General features: G+C 47.2%; 1 protein-coding gene and 1 pseudogene across 1 annotated transcript in view; both read right to left on the bottom strand.

Annotated features, from left to right (window-relative positions):
• Positions 1-343: 343 nt before the first annotated feature.
• LOC136135405 (ATP synthase subunit O, mitochondrial pseudogene) lies at positions 344-1,168 on the bottom strand (annotated as a pseudogene).
• A 6,495-nt stretch (positions 1,169-7,663) lies between these two features.
• The window catches only part of CBFA2T2 (CBFA2/RUNX1 partner transcriptional co-repressor 2), a 44,282-nt gene continuing 40,237 nt past the window's right edge, over positions 7,664-11,708 (bottom strand). The window contains exon 10 of the mRNA XM_065892902.1: positions 7,664-7,963. Coding sequence (XP_065748974.1) covers positions 7,664-7,963 — 300 coding nt within the window. The remainder of the gene's footprint in view (positions 7,964-11,708) is intronic.

Genomic DNA, 11,708 nt, shown 5'->3' with positions numbered 1-11,708 from the left:
TCCCTTGAAAACTGCCTTCCAAAAGGAACAACTCCTTCCTTTTTTTCCATCTCCTTCTCATACAGTAATGCTTCACTCATGTTGATTCATCTAATCTGCCATTCAGTAGTGCACTATTTATTTCAATGATAGTAATTTCCAGAATTCTATCTTCAAATCTGCCTTAGTCTCTTACTCTTTGCTAATTTTTTTCCAGCACTTTTAGAGGTTTCATAGTTATTTTATATTCTGTGTCTGATAACAGTATTGAAGTCCCAGGGATCTAAATCAATTTTTTTTTCCTGTTCGGGAAGCATTTTATTATTGCTCCAAGTTTAAGAATTTTCACTGACAAAATCAACACTTAGAAAATCTTCATTGCTTTGCTCAGCTTCTGAATCTTGGTTTTTGAAGACATATTTCTCTCCAGTACGGACAATCATTCCACCCGTGATTGATGGCTCAATCTTAACTTCCAGTTTCAACACTTGGCCTTTACTTAGAAAGCTCTTCAGGGCCGTTTTTAATTCAGCAAGAGTGGCTTCATCTAAAGGAGGTACAGTGGTAACTGCAAGGTATTTCTCCACTCTGGACACTCATCATAGTAGAAAAGTCAGAACTATGGCTCCAGGGGTATTGTTCAAGCGACCATTTTCAGCAAGCAAATTGATCCAACCGGATGTGAGGGGAGAAAACCTTTTTTTTTGGCTGTGCCATGACCAGGGATCGAACTCAGTTCCTTGGCAGTGTAAGCGTGGAGTTCTAACCACTGAACCGCCAGGGAAGTCCTGAGAAAACCTCTCTTTTGCTGTCATGTCATTTAGGCTTTTCACCTCAATGTAACACTTTACATAGGGATTCATAATGGAAGCAGCCATTTCAGGTTCCTTCAAGATTTGTGCTACAAATTCTCAACAATTCTTTTGCTACTTGCTCCAGTTTATTCTGTTTAGATGCAGCAGAATAAAGAGCTGTGGCATAGTGACCTTTGATACCATATATCTGAACACAGGTTTGATGGTGGCCTCACAGGCTTGATGAATGGCCTGAGCACAGATCTACTGAAGCATCGCACCTGCCGGGAGAGCCTGGGCACTGCTGGGGCAGCCTCTTCTCCTGAGCGGCTGTGGGTCAAACCTGAGTTGATGAGAGCTGAGTTAATATTTTGTTCCTGCTGACTGTTGCTCATAGTGGCTCATTTGCTTGGACATGAACTTTAGTAACTACCTTGGACAATTTATACTTGGTTGATATGTAATAATATGATTATAATATTTTTCTCTGGAGGATTTGCATTTTTGCTTCTCCCAGATACCAGGAGATACAAGCCTGGAATCATCTTAATTTCTCAGTCCAGGGATTCTTTGACCTCTGGAGTAATGAGAATCTGAACCTCAGCTCCAGGAGACAGCAGACATAAAGTAGTCTCTGGTCAGGTTTTCTCTTTCTTCCAGCAGGGCCAGAGAGATGTTCTCTGCTCAGTTCCCTTTGCAGACAGGTCAATTTTCCCTGCTTGCCTTTTCACTGAGGCCAAAGCCAGTGCCCTGGTTTTATGGAGAGGTCCCCGTTTTGTTGCTCTATTTTGTACAGGCTCAAAGCTTAGTGCCACAGTCCCCCTAGAGGCAGTTAATCTCTCCAACTCTTGACTTCTTGGAATTTCTTTTGCCCCCAAACAGCAGTTTTCCTCTACTGTACCCAACTACCTTTGTGGTTTCGGCTTACTCTTTTTTTGTCCCTTGGGGATTTCCTAAACTTTCTCATCTGTGACCTCAGCAAAAAGTCAATTCATTAGAATTTATCTGGCATCCAGGTGTTTTATGATAATGGCAAAATTTTCAGCCTATTTATATAGCAAATTTAACATGGTATTTTATTATATTATCCCAAGTCCCTGGGATCATTTTTCCAGGGCTAAGGCAGACTGTGGATTGTTGACTTGTCTACCAAATATGCTTTTGTGCTAGACTGACAGTCACGAGGCTTGAGATCCTGTAATTGCTGAGTGGTGGACTGCAGCGCCGGGCAGCTGTTGAGAAAAACTGGCAGTTGGCACCATCTGCACGAAACAGCTAAACCCACACCTTGCCTTCTAGGGCCAAGGCCAAGGTCATCCTCCTCCCTACCCTAAGATCTAGTAACCAACCCTTCCCTTTGCATTTTGGGGGCCTGTGAAGCAGATGGTGCCAGCAAGCCTCTGGCGCAAGGCTGCTCAGAAGTAGTTCTAGGGCTGAGGCCAGAGGTGGGCATTCGGGTGACAGGAGTGAGGCTGGGGCCAGGTCCTTGGGAAGTGAGGCCTCAGGTCACTGGTTAGGAAACTGGACTGATAACCCAAGACTTCATATGTACAGGTACACACAGGTGTGCCTGCAGCAACCTGTGTTATGTCACAGCTGGTCAGACCACCTCAGAGCCATGCAAGTACTACTTAGGTCCTGTCGGAGGAACAGCAAGCTGGTGGGCTTTCAAGGAAAGCAGTTTGAACACAGGTTTCAAGGACCCAAGAAATGTTCAGTTCTAGAAATCCCACTTTGGAAAATTATCCCAAAGAAATAAATCATGCTAAGGAAGATGTTCACTTCAGTATGTTAGGGAAAATTTGAAAGCCATCCAACTGCCCAACAGGAGGTGAAGAGTTAAATTATGGCCTTGAGGGAATTCCCTGGCCGTCCAGTGGTTAGGACTCTGGGATTTCACTGCTGAGGCCCCGGGTTCAATCCCTGGTTGGGGAACTAAGATCCCACAAGCTGCATGGCACAGCAAAACAACAGAAAATTATGGCCTTGATTAAATCACACAACCATTAAGCAAATAAATGAGAAGGCAACAGTGAGCTTATGATTTAGCCTCAGTATAAAAAGGAAATGAATGAATATTCCCAAGTCCAGGTATGTTAAAAACGTTTAAGGAAATAACATAAGAGTTATTAGAAAAAAGTACCTACAGATCCACTACTCTATTTTTCAAACTTTCTGTGGTTGTATTTTCCTCATTAAAAGATCACTTAATGGTGAAGAGCTAACAAGGAGTTGGGAGTTATCTGTAGCTGTTGTTGGCACTTGGCTTCCCAGAGGTCCAGAAGCTGGAACCGCCTTCTTAGCAGTACCTCCTGCGTTCATTCCGCTGGGTGCTCTCAAGCCATAGCAAGAACCAGTGGAGCCCCACCCCATCTCTGAAGATGGAGGAACAAGGCAGAGGGGACGCAGAAGCCTGCCGGCAGGATGTCTTACAGAACTACACGCACCACCTTCCCTCCTAGTGCCATTCCAGCTTGAGTCAGAAAAGGAATATAGCCTTTTTATTGACTACTTTAAGTAGAACAAACTAAATACATATTTAACAGTTTTGGTTCATTTGTACAGTACATTAAATAAGTTATGCACAGAGTTAAGTAACAAAAGTTCCTATCAGAGTAGAATGACAAAGCACAGAAAAACCGAATCTACCGCATCCCGTGGGTGGTTTCACATTCATCATCCCCCTTAAAAAACCACGCTTGGAAGCTTAGTTTTTGATTTATTTACATTATTGGCTTTCTTTTATGGACGGAGCTTTTGTAGCCTCGTCAGGAACTTCGAAAGCCTCTTAGCCAAACGGCACTTTCAGCCATTCGCCTAATGCTTATTGCTGCTTCTCTCTTGCCAACTCCAATGCCGGGACGGTGCTGTCCCTGCCAGCTGCCAGCTGCGCATGTCCTATTTGGTATAAGGATCAATGAGTGCACACTGGGCAGCTGTGAGTCTAACCAGATGGGGTAGCAGGGGAAGCTCCATCTCTGGGGCTGTGGAGGCAAAGGGTGGATGCAAGGTCCGCCCTCAGGCCTCAGCCTTCTCCCGGCTCATGATGGAAAAGGTCACCTGCACCATCATCTTTGGAATTGAGCATGTCAACGCACGTGGGCAAAGAGGCAGGTAGTCAACATTTTGGTTTCACAATAACTACAGAGTTGGAAGGGCCCTATTCAACAGCTCACCCTGTACAACACCCCACTCCACCCCAGGCAGGACTCCTTCCTGACAGCTGGCCGGCTGGCCCATGCTGGAACAGTCCTGGTCTCTCTAGCTTTTCTTACGTTTGGTTCAAACCTGCCACCACCTAGTTCTCTGTAAATAGCTTTAAAAAAAAAAAAAAAAATCTAAGAAACTTGGCTTGGTCTATTGACCTGGGAGCCTGGAAACCAGTGCTGAAGAAAGCCTCCAAGATGAGTTCTATTTTAAATGATTTACTCAATCCATAATCCCATCTACAATTTCCAAGACAAACAGCCACCTGGTCATTATTTATGCTTTCATCCCGCAGAACTCACGACCACACAATTCCAATTGTATTGTTGAAACTTCAAGCCCACTTGCTGAGATTTCTTCTGGAACTACCCATAACAAAGTCTACCCTTTGCAAGCAGGTGACAGCACTGGGGATCAATTTGACTTTGGGACAAGGCTGTACAAAGTAAAGTGTAGATTTTCTGTCTAGAAGCTGAGGATGCTCATGTTGACACCAAGAAGCGAGGAGCTCCTGGTGGACCAACTGGCCCAGATGTACAGAGGTCATCCACACTGCAGAGGGTCCGCTGCAGCCGATGCCAGGCATGGACCCATGCTGGGGAGATGGGTCTTGTTTCCAGTCTTAGATCCACTGAGAGACATACATGACTCAGTACTGTCTAAGAGAAGATGCACTTGCTGTGACCTCAGGGTCGCATGACTGTGTCTGAGCAGATCTGCTTGAGCCCCATCCCGGGGGCTGCAAGGATGCTCCCAAGTGGAGTGCTCACAGCTCAGGAGGAGGGCTGCCTATTCCTGAGCAGGTAGAACTAACCTGAGTCTGTTTTCACCACTGGATGGAGTCAGGCCTGGTGCAGGCAGTGTGGCCCCAAAGGATGATTGAAATTCTGAGGATCCAGCCCTCAAGCTTCCCTCAGAACATTTAAAGACAGCTCCCATGTTGGCCACTTCTGGTCTTCTCTGGCTCCTGCAACCTCTCCTCACCGGGGAGAGGATAATGATGTCCCATCACGTGTCACATCTGCTTTTGGCTTCTAGGATAATATTGAAGAGCCTATGACTACCCTGACAATACCTTCAGTACCACCACTATGTCTTTTTTTGTCCCCTCAAACTATAAAGGTTGATCCTCTAAGCGGTCTATTATTTTAAATCTAATTAAATGAAAGGGGGAAGCCTGAATCTGCACCCTCAACCTGGCAGCTGGAGTGGTTATCAGCAGACATGGAAACCAAGTGGGAACCCGGACTCACCCCTGCCCTCCAGTCCCCTCACTCCATCCCAAGACAGGGTCCCTTCTCCTCCTAACCAGAGAGCTGGAGAATTTCAGAAGAGTGGGAGGTGGAGAAAGGGGTTGTTTACATTTAAATAGGAAGTCTTGGACAGATGCCCTAGCAACCTATGTGTGAAACTGACCAAAATTAATACAGCAAAAGGCCTGAGATCTGAACTGTAGTGTGGAACACTGTCTAAGTTTTCAGCTTGGCCTCTGGGTAGCACATGAGCAAAGCCGTTTAGAATAGCATTACAAACATTCTGAAAATTAAGCTGTCATTGGAACCACACTCCACAAAAGTCAGCTAGGACCTACCTGCACACTAACCCTAACCCTTACCTGTGGAGCTTGACATCGAGCCCTGACGAACAGTATTCGGTTGGTTTTGGCTCTTTATTCCAACCCGAAAAAACCTGAGCTACCCTGGCTAGTCCTGTGGCCACTGAAGACTTAAAGAACATGCCTAGGTGTTCATCCAACTTGCCAATGAAAAAAGGAGCTGAGGACAGACCCAGTGGGCACCACGAGACACCCTCTTGCTGCAACAGGTTTATAGGCTCAGTGACCTCCTCTCAGGGGACATCCTATGTCTCAGGGAAATGTAGGCAACTCCTGTCTGGGGTTCTGATTTCATCTCTGTTAGTCAGGACACCCCAACTGCTACAGCTTAAGGAGTTCCACAGTAAAGTAACTATTCTGCTATTCTTTCTCTGGGGATGTCTTACTTTATGTAGCGGAAATCCAGGTATTCTAAAGGTGACTTGCTCTGAGTTTCTTTTAAGACAGAAAATCCTTGGCTGAGGTAAATTAGGGACTTAAAGTTCTTAAAGTAAGATACACCTATATGTAAGGACAATGTTACCTATGCTGGTACCTTACGGAGAGCTTTCAATTCACTCTGGCCAATGCACAGAAATTGGCCATCTAAAGCTGAGCTTTCCAGGGCCAGCGGGACTTGCCGCAAGAGGGCGCTGAAGGCTTGGAGGTGGAGTCGGGGAGGGTCAGAGTCCTTGGGCTCCCAATAAAACTTGAATGACAGGGAAGAACGTGTGTGGCAGTTCCTAACGTTTTAAAGGGACTATAGGTGATGTCATGTTCGGAGAGCTAGGTAAGCAGCTGGAAAACTCCCTGAAGACAGGAAGAAGAATCGGTCAGGCTCTCTCAAATGGTTGTCACATTTCACAGAACTTTTCTTAGCTCAAAGAGGGCAGGTACCAACAAAACAAGAGAAGGGAAACAGATTGTATGCCCAATAATAAATTGATATAGGACATAATGACAAGGTTTGAAGAATTCCTTCAGGTCCAAAAGGGTTGCTCAGAAGTGACCAGGCCTTGACTGGTGAGGCAAGTCGTAACCACACCACATCGCATCCTGTGGGTCAACTACGGCTTCAGAGGTGCCAAATAGAGACCACGGGAAGAAGATCCACGCAGTGATCTGGACATGCGTGGTCTGAGATAAAAGGACACAGAACAAGACAACTGTGCAAAGAGCCAAGTGGTGACAAAAGGTTCTGCATTTCCAATAGATGATCCATTCAATAATGTGATATTAGTTTGGCAAACATGCTCAGAGGGAACAGACTATCCACAATTGAGTCTCATTCTCCCTCAGACCAATCCATGCGCTGAAAACTGTTTTCTGCATAAGCAAAATCAAATAAGAGAAAAAAAAAATGGGTCCCAAACTAAAACAGCCAGCCAGGTTAGAAAATCTTGTCCAAAATAATCTGTGATGCTTGGTGAAGTTTTATTTTTTATTATGGGTGCTTTTACTGAAATGGTGACTTCTTTCCTGTGGTTTCTGAGAATCTTAAGTCTGAACAGCAGGGTCGAGGAGGGAGTCCTGAGTGCTGCTTTTGGCCTGCCCAAGTCCCCACGGGACCAATCAGTGGCACCTGCTGAGGGTGGGCTCAAGGAGCTGTTAGGGGGAAGGGGAACTCCCTTTGGGAGAGAGGCCTCCTCCCGGCTTGCTATCAGTCTCCAGGCCTCTGCCATGGGAGGACGATGGAGTAGGGGACAGCACATGGGTGAGCTGCCTCCAGCCTGGCAGGGTTCATTCGACAGTCTGCTGCCTCACGAGGCAGGGAGGGGAGCTGGCGGGCTACACAGAAAAGTGGCTGGCCATCCCAGCTTCAGCTGGGAGAGGAACAAACCAGGAAGCCATGGAGGAGGCAGCTCCAGCCAGCCGCCTGTGCGCACGTGACTTCCCCCAAGGACACAGACGGGAAACTGGGGCAAGTGTGTGAAGAGGCTGGGGAGCAGTGTTTGCCGGGGCTTGAAGTCTTCCTGCCTCCACTTCTCTTGAGGATGACCCGACAGCTACTTGCACTGGTTCAAGCAGCCAACCTCCTGTGCAGAGTCTGTCGTGCTGTGAGGTCATCAGGGGGAAGCGAGTCTGGGGCTCAGAGCCCGCTGGTGTCAATGGCTGTCACAGAGGCAGGTGTTGAGGAGCGCGAGGTGGTTGCCGAGGTCTTGTCCAGGGCTGGACTTGGCACGCTGCAGTCGGCAGACCGGGCTGAGGAGCCCCTCCCTCCAGGAAGCAGTGGCCGGCTCTGGCTGTGGGGACTCTGGCCATGCAGGTTCTGGCCACAGAGGCGGTGGTGGCGCTCCCAATCCTTATGCTGGCAGAAAGAGCCGCAGTATCGTGCGATATTGCAGCCGCTGCAGGTCTCACTGGCTTTGCGGCCACAGTTCCAGCAGTTCTGCAAGACACAGGCATCCGTTAGCTGCTAGGGTCCTGGGGGGCAGGCTTGTCATAACTTGTCACCTGCACTGTAAAACAGCAGGTGGGGCTGTACGGGGAGAGAGTGGACTTTGGAGCCGCGCACACCTGTGCTTGCCCTGCCTCTACTGTTATCTGCGTTCTGAGTTTCCTTCATCTGTACAACAGGAAAACTACCTATCCTGGGCTGATGGGACAGTGAGATGAGGGGTATGTGAAGACATTGTAGGGCAGCTGGAAGTCCTGCTAAAGGCATCAACTCATTGTTTTGACTCACATTTTAATCCTCAACAGCCAAACCAAATTCTGTCCCAGGGTTCCCCCATCATAGCTATCTATTCCAAGACCACACAGGTGCTTAGACAGTTTTCTTCCTTGCCCTTCCCAATGGAGAAATGACCTTTGTTGTTGTGTTCACTGACAACACCTGATCTTTAAAAAAGTCACCTGCCAGAGGACCTGGGTGAGTGACCAGGAGGGTGGGAAGCTGTGCTACTCTCTCTGTGCTCATTCTCCTTTCAGTGATGTATCTCATCAGAGGTGGGCTGAGGATCATGGGAATATTTCTGGCCTGTTTGTAGGAGCCCCCTGCAATACCTTAGAACCTAAGGCCCTGAGGTCTACATCAGGGAGTTTTCCTACTATTCTTTTACTTTCCTAGAGGAAAGCTCCCAGCACCTGCCCCTTGGTACTCTCCTCCCTGTAGGCTCCTGTGAGGACTTCACTAGTGACACATGAGTGTTCTGCACTTGAGGTCTCCATGAGAAAGAGACCTTAAGAGAAAAGCCTTATGGCATTGGTCAGGTGAAGCTATCAGGAAAACAAGGCTTTCTTCTTAGGTGTCAGGAAGGACTTGATCAGTCAGCCAGCTGCCCTCTCCCCTGCAAGTTCTCCAGAATGGCAGAAGCCAATCACGAGGCCTGGCCTGACACTCAGAGAAGACAGATACTGTTCCCAATGAAATCAGAACACTTGCGCAAGTGCAAAACAACTGATAAGGGCCAAGAAGGACCTGAGGCCACCTTGCCCACCTCTTGCATTGTACAGGTGGGACACTGAGGGCCAGCAGGCAGGGACTTGTCTGAGGTTATAAAATGATCATGTGGTTATGCAAAGCCTGGAACCGGGACCGCCTGCCTCCAGTATACCCAACGTACAAGTTTAGTTTCAAAAAGCCTTAGAAAGGACTGCAGATTCCCTTCTAACACAACACGCTTCTCAGGAAATACACTCTAAGGACCGCCCCAACCTTGCCATCACCAACACTGGAGGACCAAGACGGGACAGAAGTAATTCTGAGGATCATTAAAGATCCCCAAGCAAATTGCATTCCAGAGAATTTCATACTTTGGAGCCTGATAGGCTGACTCCAAACAATGCTTTGGTAGAACATTATTGCTTGTGGGGAAGAACTCAGTTGCCTTCATGGGGCTGCTGTGGAAACATTGGCCTCTACTCCCTCTGTCCAAGCCTGCAAGAACATCTCAAACTGGGGCACAGTATTAAACCAATGGTGCTTCCACCTTGGCCACTGTTACATTTAAAATATTTATTACATGATTGATGGGATACAATAAAACAAGATTAACAGCCTCCCACAGAGGTGGGATCATAGAAATGCAGGAACAATGTGGTTAGGGTCAGGAAGCCAGGGTGAAAAGGACACTTTACATTCCCTGTCTCTGTGGCTTTTCCCTGATTTCACCAAAAGCCATTTTGCCAAGAAACACGACAAAAGGTTTATTATGGTAGTCACCCTTCAAATCAGCATTTGTCAAAGCTGGAGCAATGCATGTGGCCAAAAAGGGCTTTGTAATTAATGGGTAAGGTTATGAACCTTCTGAGTTACTGGCCAAGGAAGTCAGAGATGGGATTCCAGAATTTCCTTTGTCAAGCATGGGCCATCAGTCTATGCCAGTTATTACTCAAAGTGGCCCAGGGAACACCTGTATCAGAATGACCCGGGGCTTGTCAAAATCCTTGGGACCCATCCCAGAGCTCCCTGACCTTATTTCAAACCTGGTCTAAAGGAGAAATGATTCCTATCTTATGGTCAACTGCTAGCCCATTATGTTTGCCAGGAAATACAGGCTGGGGACAGAAGGGGACCTCTCACTTCATCCCTCTACCTGAGGCATTCCAGGGGAGATGCTTCAGTCTGGCCTCAAAGGAGGCAGCTGTTCTGCAAGAGCAAGAGCTGCCACAGCTTACACACCTATGTCGTAAACAACGTAACAAAATCCCTTCTGTCTAAACAGTGCATTGCAGTTTAAAAACATTTCCACAGGGGCTTCCCTGGTGGCGCAGTGGTTGAGAATCCGCCTGCCAGTGCAGGGGACACAGGTTCGATCCCTGGACCAGGAAGATCCCACATGTCACAGAGCAACTAGGCCCGTGCACCACAACTACTAAGCCTGTGCTCTGGAGCCCACGAGCCACAACTACTGAGCCCGCGTGCCACAACTACTGTAGCCTGCGTGCCTACAGCCCGTGCTCCGCAATGAGAGAAGCCACCGCAATGGGAAGCCCATGCACTGCCAGAAAGAGTAGCCCCTGCTCGCCGCAACTAGAGTAAGCGCACGCAGCAATGAAGACCCAACACAGCCAAAAATAAATAAATAAAATAAATAAATTGATTAAAAAAAGCAAACAACAAAACCACTTCCACAACCATGATCTAATTATATCTTCCTAAAAAGTGTAAGACCAGCAGGACAGGGGCTGCTACACACCCACTATACAGAGAAGGAGACTGACTCCTGAAGGGTATGCTGCCAGTGTGAGGGGAACTGGGACTAGCACTTAGGGCTCCTGGGCTCCTTCCGCTATACCAAACCACCTCTCACAGGATGGATGAAAAACTCCAGGGATACCTCTAGATGTCAAGTAGAACTTTCTGAATGAAATGGAAGGAAATCAGCTCTCCTGGTCCAACACAAAATTACTCAGAGCTTAGGCTCTGCTATCCTGCCCCTGTTTTGGAAGGAAGTTTGCTGGGATGGATGCTGGTGTGTGCCTCACCTATAAGCCTCTTTGTGCATTGCTTAAAATTCTAGCTCCTTTAAAGCACAATGCTATAAATGGAGAGCTGGGATTCAAACCATGCAATCCAGATCCAGAACTCATACTCTTAGCCAAAATGTTACATTCTTTCTTCGCAGAAACACATAGTTAAAGATAAACATAGATATAAAAGTAGATAAATATGGACAAATATAGGTATTGATACGGATGGCTATAGATAAGGAATTAAATACACAACAGAAAAAAGTAGGAGGGGAGAAGGAAAAGGGGAGAGTTAAAGGAAATATTTTCTCACAATTCAGTTGCGAGTGCTACAATAAGGACTTTTCCCACATCCTCTGTGAATGGCAACATGATATTTAGGCATTTTCATCTTCACATTGCCATGCTTAACACTGTAATACTGAAAAAGATCGTTTAAAGAGGATGAGAAAATAAAATTTCTGTCATTTAAAAAACAAACCGGGCTTCCCTGGTGGTGCAGTGGTTGAGAGTCCGCCTGCCGATGCAGGGGACACGGGTTCGTGCCCCGGTCCGGGAAGATCCCACATGCCGCGGAGCAGCTGCACCCGTGAGCCATGGCCGCTGAGCCTGCGCGTCAGGAGCCTGTGCTCCGCAACAGGAGAGGCCACAACAGTGAGAGGCCCACATACCGCAAAAAAAAAACAACAAAAAAAAAACAAACCAACAAAAAAAATCTC

This window comes from Phocoena phocoena, chromosome 15, assembly GCF_963924675.1.
Source record: "Phocoena phocoena chromosome 15, mPhoPho1.1, whole genome shotgun sequence".
NCBI lineage: Eukaryota > Metazoa > Chordata > Mammalia > Artiodactyla > Phocoenidae > Phocoena > Phocoena phocoena.
Note: the sequence above shows the minus strand (reverse complement) of the source record. Positions and strands in the feature narration are given on the sequence as shown.